Source organism: Macaca mulatta, chromosome 18 (assembly GCF_049350105.2).
Source record: "Macaca mulatta isolate MMU2019108-1 chromosome 18, T2T-MMU8v2.0, whole genome shotgun sequence".
NCBI lineage: Eukaryota > Metazoa > Chordata > Mammalia > Primates > Cercopithecidae > Macaca > Macaca mulatta.
In genome coordinates, this window is record NC_133423.1 from 82463845 (window position 1) to 82478203 (window position 14359).

A 14359-nucleotide genomic window follows, 5' to 3' on the forward strand; every position below is an offset into this window, starting at 1 on the left:
AGGCGGTTCTAGTGGTTGTAAGTTCCCCCAGCTTCTACCTTTCTGAGAAAGTATTTGTTCTTCATTTCTGGAGAACAGCTTTGACAGGTATAGTATTCTTGGTTAGCACATTTTTCCTTCGGCACTTTGAATATATTATCCCACTGTCTCCTGGTCTGTAAGAGTTCTGATGAGAAATCTACTGATAGCCTTTTGAAGGTGCCCTTGTATGTAACAAGTTGCTTTTCTCTTGCTGCTTTCAAAATTCTTTTTTTTAGACTTTTGACAGTTTGGTCATAATGCTTTTCTATGAAGACCTCTTTTTACTCAACCTCTTTAGAATCCTTTGGGCTTCCTGGATCTGTATGTTTGTTTCACTCTACAGGGTTGGAAAGCTTTCTGCCATTATATCATTAAGTAAGCTTTCTTCCCCTTTATTTTTCTCTACTTCTTCTTGAACACCAGTGTTTATATGGGTTCACTTGATAGTGTCCCATACATCCCATAGGCTTTTAAAAACTGTTTTTCATTATTTTGTGTGTGGTTGTTCCTCTACTGGATGATTTCAAATAATCTGTCTTTGAGTTCATTGATGTTGTTCTGCTTGATCAAGTCTGCTGTTGAAACTCTCCATTAAATTTTTCAGTTAAGTCATTGTATTCTTTAGCTCCATAAGTTTTGTTTGGTTCTTCATTTTGGTTTCTTATGGTTGAATGTCTCATTTTGTTAATATATTTTTAAAAATTTAATTTAGTAGTTTATCTGTATTCCCTCGTAGCTCACTGAGCTTTAAGTGGCTGTTTTGAATTCTTTGTCAGCTAATTGGTAAATCTTAATTTCTTTGGGGTCAGCCACTAGAGCTGTATTTTGTTCCTTTGGTGATGTCATATTTTCTTGAATCTTCATGTTCTTGAATTTTTGAATTTTCTGTGATTCTTCATTTTCTTGAATTTTTAAAAAGATGTCTTAAAATTTGAAGAAGTAGTCACTTTCTCCAGTATTTACTGACTGACTTTGGGCCTGTAGGATCTTCACCAGTGAACCTGGTTAGAAATTCTGGGAGTCTCTCAGAACTTTTCTATGGATGCACCTGCTCCATTCTTCTTATTCCTTATTAAGAAAGAAATCTTAAGATTGTGTGCCTTCTCTCTATCCAACAAAACCAGGCCTGGTACTGACAGCATTCAATTTATATTCCCTAAGGCAATGCCCTGAAGTACTTAATGTTGTACACCTTCTCCCTCACCAGTAGAGTCAAGCCAGATGCTAATATTTGTACATGTTGAGATCCATGTGATATCTGAAGGAGCTTGTGCAGGCCATGCACAGGGATGTGCAGGGTGCTTTCCATAGGAGTGGGTGGCACAGGGTGCTGGGGAAGTTCATCAGTTGGTTGTGGGGGTCCTCAGGCAAGTCATCCTGTGGGGTTCAGTGGTGGGTCTCTTTGTGGAGTCTGTGAGCTGATTAGTAGAGACTGTGACTGGCTGTAGAGAACTGCACAACAGTTGTTGTGCACTCTCTTCTCCCTGCTCCTAGGCTGATTCCTTCAGTGCTCTGGGCGAAGTGAGACAGAATGGACCTCCCAGCTAGGTAGCATTTCACAGGACCGCAAAAATTAGGCACACACATCACTCACTTTCCCTAGTAGTGGAAATTGCAGGTCAATCAGGCCTCTGTTGATACCAAGTTGTGCCACCTTCGGGGAGAGGTGACATGGGTAAAGTGAAACTACTTATCCTGTTTGATATTTTTACTCTTGGGTTTTTTGTTCCACAGTAGGGCTGGAAACTCAGTCAGACTCTGGGGCTCCCACAAAAATATTCCTGTCCATGGGTGGTTGCCAGTATTGGTGTTTCTGTGGAAATGAGAGCCAAAACCTCCTATTCTGCCATCTTGCTGATACCATTTCTGTCCTTTCTCCTCTCCATTTGTAGAGCTGACTTTGACATTTATCAAGTTAATATAAATAAACTGGTATGTTTCTGAGCAATATATGATATTCCAATTGACTTCTTTTCCTCTCTCTAAGGAATCTAAGTTTCTGTTTGTTTAAACTTACGGTTTTGGCCAGGCACGGTGGCTCATGCCTGTAATCCCAGCACTTTGGAAGGCTGAGGCAGGCGGATCACTTGAGGTCAGGAGTTCGAGACCAGACTGGTCAACATGGCAAAACCCCATCTCTACTAAAAATAGAAAAATTAATCAGGTTTGGTGGTACACGCCTCTAATCCCAGCTACTCAGAAGGCTGAGGCACAAGAATCGCTTGAACCTGGGAGGTGGAAATTGCAGTGAGCCAACATCACGCCACCTCACTCCAGCCTGGGTGACAGAGTGAGACTCTGTCTCCAAAAAGTAAATAAATAAACAAACATATGGTTTTGTAGCACATTTTAATATTTGCTATGATACACCAACCTCACCCACTTTTGATCTTATTCTTCAAAATTTCAAAATTGACATGGCAATTCAGTCTTATTTTTCCAAGTGTATTTTTAAAATGTTTGGTGAAATCTTCAAAGCATTCTTTTCTTATATATTTTGAAATATACTTGTCGAAGGTGTAAAAGTATCTACTGGCATTTTATTTTAAACCGTACTGAATTTTTAGACTAAATTTGGGGGAACTTGACATTTTTATCATATTGAGTCATCTCATTCATGAATGTAACAGATCTCTTCACTTATTTATACCTATTATTTGTTTTACCTTTTTTTTTTTTTTTTTTTTACAATTTTGTCAATAAAGGTCTTTCTTAAGCATTCTTTTTTAGGTCAATTCTTAAATACTTTTATCACCTTGTGACTGTGTGAGTCAATACTCCTTAATAAACTCCCTTTGATATATATACATCTATCTTATTAGTCCTGTCCCTCCCGAGAGCCCTAATACACCTAGTAATGGGTATTTTCAAACAAATAAGCAAAAAACTGCTGTAAAATTTTGCATAATAGAACTCTTGAAAGCTGCTTCTTTGAAATCAAGAACAAGACAAATATGCCTACTGATGCAGTTTGGATGTTTGACGTCTCATCAGATCTCATGTTGAAATTTGATCCCCAGTGCTAGAGGTGGGGCCTGATGGGAGGTATTTGGATTGTAGGCTTGGAGTAAGGAAGTTCAAGTCTCAAACCCTCAAAAGTAGGGAAGCTGACAGTGAAGCCTTCAGTCAGTGGCTGAAGACCCAACTGTCCCTGGCAAACCACTGGTATGGGTCCAAAAGTCCAAAAGCTGCAGAACTTGGAGACGGATGTTTGAGGGCCGGAAGCATCCAGCATGGGATAAAGATGGAGGCCATAAGACTTAGCCAGTCTAGTCCTTCCACGTTCGTCTGCCTGCTTTTATGCTAGCCACGTTGGCAGCTGGTTAAATGGTACCGACCCAGATTGAGGGTTGGTCTACCTCTCCCAGTCCACTGACTCAAATGTTAATCTCCTTTGGCAATACTCTCACAGACACACCCAGGAACAATACTTTGCGTCCTTCAATCCAATCAAGTTAACACTCAGTATTAACCATCACACTAGGTTATACTGTCAGCCATGAGTATTATCATGCCTGGATGTTGAATTTTCTTCAGAGCCTTTTTCTTCACTTAAGTAGAAGATCAAATGCTACTTCTATTTTAATCTGCTACTATGGTGAATTACATTAATTCATTTCTTAAGTTAAAACAATCTCGCATTTTTGAGATTAAACCCAACTTAGATACGATATATTATCTTTTTCATATATTTATGGATCTATTTTGCTAATATTTTAAAGATTTCATATCTATTGTGTGTTACATAAGATGCCATTATTTTATATGTCACTATAAAAGAACAAAAAAACTGTCAATGAAACTATGACATAACACTTTAAAAAAAAAGATCAGTCAAGGTCCAACAAGTGTAGCAGTTTCCACAGGTGTTTTATTAATATATAATATATACATATATACACATATATATGATTTATGTTTCCCTATGATTTATTACAAGGAATTGGCTTACACAATTGATATATAAGCTGGCTAAGGAAGTTCACAGTCAGTAGTGCAGGCTGTCAGGAAGAGAACATCATGTGCACAAGGTAAAGTTACTCTCCACAAGTTGACAGTTTCTTCTCTCTCACTCACACACACACACACACCTCCGACTAGTTTTCAGGCCTTCCAGTGGATTGAATCATGTCTTCCCAGGTTATGGAGGTTAGTATCCCTTAGTTAACCTCTTTGATTATGGACTTTCATGACATCTGTAAACTCACAGCAGTGCCTAGATTTGTATTTGATTAAATAACTGTGACTTACAGCCTAGCCAAATTGACACATTGATAAAACTTTTACAATGTTTTTGCAAATAAAATTGCATCTTATTTCTTTTTGATTATTGTTAATGAAGAAGTATATTTATTTTTGTAAGATGATTTTGTATCTGAATCATTTCCTAAATTTTTATATTCTAATAGTTGGTCATGGATTTAGTTTGGCATTTTCTGTTGATGATGATATATTATCTGAAAATAATTCCATTTGATCATATTATCTGGAAATAATTCTAGTTAACACTCTTCATTGTATTTCTTATGGCATTGACCAGTATATCCAGTGATATGTTAATTAATGGCATTCATATCAAGTGGCCTTGATCATTCTCTGATACTGGTGGGACTATGTCTAAAATTCTACCATAAACAGGATGTTTGTTTTGTTATAAATCCTTTAAGGATGTTTCCTTCTATTCCTATTTTTTATGTTTTAAAAAATTATAACTAGGTTTTGAACTTTATGAAACATTTCTTTGGTACCTATTGAGAAAACCATGATAGCAACCCACTAGTGTGTAAATTATACTTATTGATTTGTTAATGTTAACTACACTTTTGGAGTTTTTCTGCAATAAACCTTAGCCTATGTATTATATTTTTTCTATGCAATTTCAGTTGGTTGACACATTTTACAAAAATAATTCGTATCTGTTATGAATAACGTGGGCTTATAATTTTCTTTTCTAGCCTTATTTGATTTTGAAATTAAAGTTACTGTAACTTCATAAAATGTTTTAGATAACTTTTCTTCCTTTTCTACTTCCTAGAATTACTTTTCTAAGACAGGAGTTACCTGTCCTTTCAAAGTTGGCAGCACTTCCTTATAAAATTTTTTGGGCCAGGACCTTTTTGTAGTTCCACTGTAATGTGTCATATGATAAATAGGAAATTATCTTTCTTTTACAGTGAAATTTTAATAAATATAAACCCATATATATGATATTACAAAGGGAATAAGATACCATTTAGCTATACACTAATAATTAAGATGATAATTATTACACTCTATATACTTTTGAGTTGGTCTACCTAATAGGTTATACAGAAACATGTACAAGAGAGCACCAGTGTGTTTCCTCTTAAGCTCTCTCACAATCTCTGTACTTTTTATCCCTTAGGACATACGGGACGGTTATTGAAGTCTCTGTGCTTCATCAGTCTTTCCTTCCTGTTGCTGCACATTATTTTCCACATCACATTGGCGAGCCTTGAAGCTCAACATCGTATTGCACCTGGCTACAACTGTGAGTATTACGGTGTTTTCTTTTATGTGTTATACACGTGCATAATAAAGTGTGTGTCATCACACACATAGAAATCTATGCAATAATTTTAACATTTATGGAAATAGTTGGTCTTGGCAATGCAGTGTAAATATATATAAAGAAATATTTCATTATAGGATGCATCACAACTTATCAGATTTTTAAATTTCGAGTTTAAATATATATATAACTTACTCATGTCTGCAAAAAAATTTAGGTTGCTGAGTAATATGGAAGGTGGCTGGAGGGTGGAAGTGAAATTTATGATCTCTTCTGACTCACGGTCTTAAGTGTTTCTATTTCAAATTGATGATTTTCCATAATTCTACAAATGTCAAAATAAAAATATGATATGAAATGCTAAAGCAACATTCTTTTCTCTGCATTTATAACTGTAGTTACTCTATGTTCTCCGCAGAGTGTAGACAGACAGGCAAGCTTACACACACACAAACACACACACACACACACTCTCTTGCTTTGGCTCCTTCCCAGGCAAAAATTCACAATACCTGGACACTTCAGATGGGACCTCTACTAATACCATGAAGAGGCCTGTATTTCCCAGTGGTGAAGGGAGGTAACCATCTCAAGTGTAGTCACAGCTGGCCTCTTGACCTGCCTCTTTCCAGGCCTTCCTTGCCCAACCAAAAAACTAGGTCTGCCTCTCCTAACCTCGCTCCTAAATATGTGGGCTTTGTGATACCATGATATTTCCAGGTCTCTGTCAAAGACATGTTTTATTCATGCACAAATGCCCTCTGCAGTCATCCTGTACTGCAATATAGTTTGAACATGTCAGCATCTAACATAACATCTTTTCTTTTTTTTTTTTTTTTTTTTGCTATCCCCAGATGAAAATTCTACTCTGCTACGAGTCAATTTAATAGAAGTCATAATAGTAAACTTTATTTCCATAAAGTTAAATTCAAATTTGAAGTTTATTTCTACAAATGGTTATAGTTCCAATTTCAAGTTCTAGTATTTTTGATGAAGTAACCAATAGAGAGGGGATATGTGAAAGATTGAGTGAAAAAAGAAAAGCTTGAGTTTTTTACTTCCAGCCATAGGAACCTTGAAGGTAGGTTTATAGAAATCATAAATTTCTTCTGAAAAACTAGTGATGCCTGTAATTGTGTTGGCTCATCAGGTGTTGTAGATTTTTTTGGTTTAGTTTTATGTGTAGCATTTAAAATTAATACATTCTTGAAAAAGGATAAAAGAGAATAACAAACAAACTTCAGAGCTTTGCAAACTAGTTTAATCCAAGATTGACACAGACCAGGTTTTCAGCCCAGAGCACTTTTTAATGATCAAGTTATATAAACTGAAAATAGTGTTAGGATTGGTAATGGAAACACTGACTTTTAATTTAGAGTCGACTTCACTAATGTTATCGTTTCTCAAGCATTTGGAGTTATGATTATACTGTCAGAGATGTAAATACAAACTCAGTTATTCTGATATCCCACATTTGAAGTTTATCCTTTTTTGGCATCTGCATAGATAACATAGCAAAAATTCAACTAAAAAGACAAAAGCTGTACTGGTCATCAGTGTTGTACATTTTGAATGTTTTCTGTATGTTCAAGACATTGGTAAATTAAAATTAAAGCCCAGACAAGTCAGGTTACCCAATCATATTCAAGTAGTATTCAAATTCAAGACCACCAAGCACTCATTTATAAGTGTTTAATTTTGTTTTCTTAACAACTTCTTTACCCCATTGAAAATGCATACCCTCACCCTCATTATCGCAAAAGGTCCCAGCATCTCTTAGGAGTCTGACATAAGTTTTGGTGGGACAACAGTAGCATTTATAAATATTGAGTCATTGAAAGTTCTCGTTCCTCCAGAGTCCTATGAATATTAACTGGCAGTAATAAAGATGTTTTCAAACCACCCTATTTAGATTTTGACTAGTTGGCAGGTCTGTTAAAGGTGCCATTGTGCAGAGCTGAAACTTAATACCACTCCCTTCTGCCTTTTTTTTTCCCCCGCATTTCCAAAACAGTGTTCTCATAGGTAAGTGAGGAGTCCATGGGGGCAGGGGAGACCTCTGTAAATTTTGCTCAAACATATGTTGTGCCGCTTAGTAAAATATTTTCATTCCACCAAAACTATGCTACTTAAATAAATGTAAACCCGGTTTCAATTATGTCATTACAGATTACATAGACGTAGTTTGTTTGACTCCGTGTTAGATGTGTGGCGATGTTAGTGAAATTTGAAGGCCGGTCTGGATTCTTGTGCTGTGCTTAAAGCATGCTATTGATTGAAAGAAACTTTTGAGTCAGAAACTATATAGGGAAAATTTGTGATGATAATATCTCCTGTTTATAGAGCATCTATGAACCATAAGACCCCAGGGATTATTCTATTCCTTTTTCAATTAATGACTCGTTCCTTTCTTGTCCCAGGAGGGCTTTGCTATGCTTTAAGTAAAGCACTCTCTCTATCCATGCATTGTCCTATTCATTCTCTAAACAAGTCCTCAGGGTGGACAGGGCTGTGCAGCTGGACCCCGTGCTCTGTGTGCAGGACCCCCAGCCTGACGAGGAGCTGAGCAGGAGATTCCTTCGTCAGGCTCCATCCAGCGGGAAGCAGCGAAATCCTTTGATTTACATCAAGAGGCTGGTCTCCTGGCCAAGCCTTGCCCATGAAGGGCTATGCCTTTGTGTAGTCTCGTTTCTCCAAGAGGGGCCCTTTTTCTGTATAAACACAGTGCCCAACCTGCGGATAGTGCTGAGGTAGGAATTGCAATGAAGAAACAGGCTCTAGTGGGCAAATGAGTTGCATGAAGCCATTGCATGTCTCAGCTGGAGTCTGAGCACGGATCTGTCTTCTTTCCACTCTTCCTCCATCTTTATGGAACTCTTTATTCATCGTGTGTGTAAGATTGTTTCCTCCGCTGTGGTTCCTAGGACTTTGGATAAGTCTATTTTCAAAGGGCTAAAGTTAGTGTTTCTGGTACTTAGTCTATGATTTTCCCTTGCTTGTCCTTATAATTAACTGAATATTTTCTTTGCTTCCTTAAATGGCAACATTCCTGGTTGGATTCAGCTTCCCCCAAAGGTTAGCCCCTCAGTTGCATTGCTCTTTCCCCCTGTGGGAGGAGGGGCAGCTAGAGTTTCATATTGTCTCATTCTACAAGCACATGAAACTTGGTCCAGAAGCCCACCAACCAATTAATTAGGATGGGCCTCAATAGTGTTTCTTCCTGACGTGCTTCTGTCCTTGAAACACACAAGGCTCCCAGTGCCAAGAATCAAGGTATCAAGCATCAGCCTACGACAAGGAGACTGAGGGACAGACCCAGCCTGGCAGTTTATCCTCCCATCCCGACGACTGTGGGGAGGATTACAGAGTGAGCTGCTGCTGTGTGCACTCGGCTTGCCAGTACAAGTGCTGACTCATCCTTTGGCACACAAAGCTGTAAATTTCACCCCACACTTCATTAGTTGTGCTAATTGGAGATGGACCCTAGGTGTGCAGAATCACCTGGTGGATCCATCCTCATAAAAATGAAATTCTTGATGTTAATTTTTCATATTTGAGACAGTACTGTGGAGAAAGAGCTAGTAAGTATGAAATGGGAGATAAAATACATAAAAGCAAACTCACACCGTGCATGTTTCTGAGTCCTGTTTTGAAACCACTCTTTCCTGCCTGCTTTCTTCTGACAGATATCAGTGAGGCGGCTTGGGTTCCTCACCTTGCCCCGTCCCCTGCTCCTTCCATTCCCCAACTCATTCAGGCACCACACACAGCCCTCTTCTCTCCTTGGGCCAGCTTCCTGAAAGCAGATGTTGCCGCTCAATACAACAATTTAAAAAACTGGTCCAAGCTATAACTTTACTTCTGGCCACCTGTGCATGGAAAGATTAGGATGCTATTGTCTCATTCCTCTGAAAAGCATGTGGATCATATATGTACCTTCTGATCACGTATAGGAGACCTTTGCCTTAAGTACTATTTCCTTCCAGCCTTGGTAACTGAGGCCTTGACTCACGGAGACACACGCCGACCTAGATGGAGCCTGCTGCTCCGCACAGTGGGCAAAGAGACACTTATGATCCACAGACTCTGGGTGGAAGCATTGCTGAAAGAGAACTTTTGTAGCCCAATATCTGATGGAGTCAACGCTCTTGGAATAATGAACACGCATTGTTTTTACTGCCGAAAGCCAGACACCGGCACGAAGGCGAGCTGAGTGGGGGTACCACATGACACCCATCCGTATGAACAACCCTTAGGCCAATGCCATGTCGATATTTTGATTCACCTTTAGTAATACATAGGGAAGCTCACTTTATGCAGCAGTTTTCAAATAAAATACCTCATTTTATCATGATAAATATTTTTCATGACTTTGTATGCTATTTAATATATGAGAAAATTTAGGATCTTGGGTGACTGTGAGCTAGTGGTGGATCTCTGTGCCTCGGTTTCCTCAACTGTCAAATGAAGATAACAGCCATCATCTCATAGGTTGTTGTGAGGTTCGAGTTAATATAAGCCATGCCCTTGGGACTGTGCTTGACCGATTGTAAGTGGTCAAATAGTACAAGCTGTTGTTCTTGTTGCTGTTATTAGAGAAGTCCTAATTCTTGCCCAAGGTCACACACCACTACAAGGTAATAGAGACAACTCCAAACCAAATCCTGTCTCCAAATTATGCAAAGTCACATGGATGAAATTTGGAAATTACAAAACCTGCATGGTACCAAATCATTCTCTATGATAGTCTTTTTCAGTTTCTTGCTAATGCCGTTGTACTAGAATTTGTACCTACTCTACCCCATGTGGTTAGAATCCCAAATAAAAGGGTTAAATGGCACTGGGTGGAAGGTAGCATCAGTGATGTGTGTCTTTAGTGACCCTGAGTTTTCCTTCCAGAATTTTTCACCTTCTCAGCAACCTCCCAACTGCAGTCTCTCACTCCACCTGCCCCACAGCTGCAGCCTTGGGCCTGGCCTGACCTTCTGAATATTTTATGGCTTTTTTCTCATTCCCGCATCTACCTGAAAGCTTGTCATCTGCTCCATGACCTCCAACTCAGAGGAATAGATAATAAATACATTTTTCACTATTTATTACCTTTTCTACATTGTAGAACTTTAGAAGAAAGACGAACATGATGGAAGAGTTAGGAGGAAAATTAACTAACATTTTCGTGTAAAATAAATGAACACTCTACTGTTATTATCTCTTAGGAGGAAAATTAACTAACATTTTCGTGTAAAATAAATGAACACTCTACTGTTATTATCTCTCTTTTTTTTTTTTTTTTTTTTTTTTGAGATGGAGTCTTGCTCTGTCACCCAGGCTGGGTGTATTTTTAGTAGAAACTGGGTTTCACCATGTTGGCCAGGCTGATCTCAAACTCTTGACCTCAAGTGATCTGCCCACCTCGGCCTCCCAAAGTTCTGGGATCACAGGTGTGAGCCACCACACCCAGCTGCTGTTATTATCCAATTCTTAGGATGTGTCTTAAAAGTGTTGGCTTTCACTATCATATTATTGGTAGAGAAGTGAGTCCCAGAGGCAAAAAGTGCCTCGCCTTAGGCTGCTCATTAGTGAGTAACAGAGCCGGAATTAAATTCAGGTCTCCTGGACTACACAGCCTGTACTCTTTCCTGCACCCTCATACGTGTGCTGGGGAAAATTTTATGCAGAATTGGACTTTGGTTAATTAGATTTTGAGGAATAGATATGATTAGGATACATAAATTTTGGAGGCTGTGCTGGGTGAGAGGACAGTTAATCTAATATACTAACTCTGGTTAAAATATGAATGGCCGGAAGTGACTGTATATGCTTGACTTGGTAAATGATATTGGCCTTTAGGAATATATTCACCCCTAGGAGTGAGTCATGGGGACACTTGGGACTGCATGGCTGAGGAGCTGGGTGTGCATTCATCATCAGGGATATGTTTTCCCAGCCTCTTTGAGCCCACCGTCCCTACCACGTCCTCCAAGTGGGTCCTGTCATAGCCTTGTGTCAACTTGTTAATAACCAAGTCTCCTGCTCTAAGATGGTTTTAATCTGTAAGCCTGAGGAAACTGGAGATGTTTTTCCTAAAGATATAAGTAAAACAGTAAATCAACCAGAATGTACTGGATGACTCTTGGTGTTCAGAAATTTACTTCCCTGAAGTGTGTGTGGCCCTGAGATTCTAGATCCCGAGACTGTTCCCAGAATTACACATAGGCAGTCTAATCCATTCCCTACACAGCAGCCTTTCAAAATTTTGAAGATGGCTTTGATGCCACATCAGTGTTTTTCCATATGCCTCTTGAGTCCCTCATCCTCTGCTATTTACCAAGCTTGTTGGTCAATGTTGCATGGCTGATTGGTGAGATAGAGTCAGTGACTGGTTATGGGGAGTTGCCAGGGCCTGATTAATACCAAACATCAAGGGGCAGTGACTTTCCTTGTTCTGGGTACCGTCCTTCCCATCAGTGGAAACTGCCGTATCGTGGATTAATGTAGAGCTTTTCTGACCTGAAACATCAGATCTGTTTCTTGTGAAATCCTATTTATATTTCTGTAAAAGCAGACATGTTCCCACCTTTGATTTGGGATTTCGATTCTGCCCGTATACAGAGCCTCCTTCCCTACCTTCTATCACCTTTATCTCATCCCCTAACAAGGCAAACTTTAGTCTAGAGTTCCTGGCACGGATCAAGCACTCTAACAAGCCTTCCTTTCCTTCCTCTTTCTCGTGACTCACTGCATCTCACACCCAGCTCTGTGTGTGTGTGTGTGTGTGTGTGTGTGTGTGTGTGTGTGTGTGTGTGTGTGTGACATCTTTTTGGTTCTAAGTTTTGCTGTAAATCAGTAATGATAACATCTTCCATGTATAATTTCCCATTATGTTCCAGGCATATTGATAATGTCTTGGTTCTGCATTATAGTCCTGCTAGGTCCTTGATATTTTACTCATTTGCAGATAAAGAGAGGTAGCAACTTTGAAAACTTGTCAAAAAAAGTTGTCAAAAAAAGGAAGTTGTCAAAAAAAGGAAGAAATGTAGTGATAGCATCCAGGGTCGCCCATGGAGGGTGCCGGGACCCTATGCAGCCGTGTGCATGCAGGGCAATGAGCTCGTCCAGATGGGCAGAAGAGCTGTAGGGAAGCTGTACTTCTGTACTTGTCCCTACCCCATGGTTGTCATCTCCTCCCTCCCATTGCCGATTCCAATAAGCTTTCTATTGCCTGGCCATCCCTTTGCCCATGTTATTCCCCCGGGAGAATGTCCTTATACACACTGCCAGTCCTCTGCCAGGTCCATTCTTCAATACTGGCCACTTCCTCCAGATAACCCGAGTTAATACCCCCAGGTAGATGGGGTCAGATGTCTTTGGGCTCCCAAATACCCAGAGTATCAGTCATTAAACTTTTCATGTGGAGTGATAATCACTGATTTTATATGTTCTCCCATTAGAATATTATCACATTAAGGGTAGAGCCTCTCATATTTCATTTATTGTTGTAACCTGAGCACTGACTACAGTGGCTGATTATAGCATACTGCCCAACAGTTGAAGAATGAATAAATGAATTAATAGCAGCCAAAAAAAAAGGGAAATAAAAGTGTGGCAAGGACAAAATTTGATGACTCTCTTGCTTTGTTTTGTGACTGATTCTCGGTGGTGTCCTCACCTGTTGGACTTGTGAGTAGACAATTGAGGAGAGCAGCTAAGTGCACCCATGCCCTCTCTTGGCCAGGAGCTCTGTCCCCTCACTCCTCTCCTACAGCTGCACACCCCAAATCCTGCTGAGATAGTTGTTCCCATTTCTCATCTTCTTAATTCATGAAGAAATATTAGAATGACATGTTTTATTTCTCTTTAGAAATTATTTATCAAATAAAGTTACCTGGTATTTATTTCCTTTGCAAAAAAAATGGATTTCCATTTGGATTTGGGAAAATTAAGACTGAAAACCATAAATGAGAAAGCTAGAGTTAGAAGTGTCAAGGAAGGAAAGAGAAGAAAAGGAGGTGTGGGACTGTGCTTTAACAAGGAGACCTCAATAAGAAACGAGGGGAGAAGAGCCCCCAAATGAGTAGCAGTGGAGCCATGAACCTCACGCCCCATCTGCTCCCCACCACGCTGACCAGTCCTTGCTGTAAGACAAATCACAGAGCAGGAAGTTTAAAATGATTTGGGATTGATTTGGTTTGCTTAAATAACAATTTCTCTAACCTCAGCTCTATGATGCAGCATTTCTAGTGTAAATTATTTACAATAAAAGCACTGAGCAAGTCTGTGTGGTATGGAAGTAAACTGAACCTCAAAATTATAGACGAACGATGTAAAGCTATAACTGTATGTTTCAAAATTTATGGAATATGGAAGGACATTTCAAGGGCATTTGGAAGCAGCAGAATTGGGCTAAGCATAGTAATGACATTCTAGAAAATATTAATTGTATGACATAAGCATAGTTATTTTTCAGACTTACAAAACTGATGTATATTTTAGGGCTTAGGTAGGTGGATTTATAAATAAAAACCATTTTTTCCTATAATCAGGAGTTTGGATTTAGACAATTCTTCTTGATTTTGAGTATTGAGAATATATTTTAGGCATCTAGAAGCTTGGCAAAGCAGTTGCTAATATAATTTATGCCTTACATTCACTTGAGAGACATTTAAACATTTCATGGTGATTCATGTTGCAGAATATGGGCATATAAAAACATTAATATAATATCAAACATTAATATAAAAGTATTATACATTATAAACAACTGTTGCATATTGATTTACCATTTATTTTTTGAAAAAAGTATTT

The 14359-nt window shown here is 38.9% G+C and overlaps 1 protein-coding gene across 4 annotated transcripts in view; it reads left to right on the forward strand.

The window, feature by feature from the left end:
- The window catches only part of PIEZO2 (piezo type mechanosensitive ion channel component 2), a 471722-nt gene that overhangs the window by 159244 nt on the left and 298119 nt on the right, over positions 1-14359 (forward strand). For all 4 annotated transcript variants that reach the window (XM_028838161.2, XM_077975335.1, XM_028838162.2 and 1 more), the window contains exon 3: positions 5408-5533. In XM_028838161.2, the coding sequence (XP_028693994.2) occupies positions 5408-5533 (126 nt within the window). The remainder of the gene's footprint in view (positions 1-5407; positions 5534-14359) is intronic.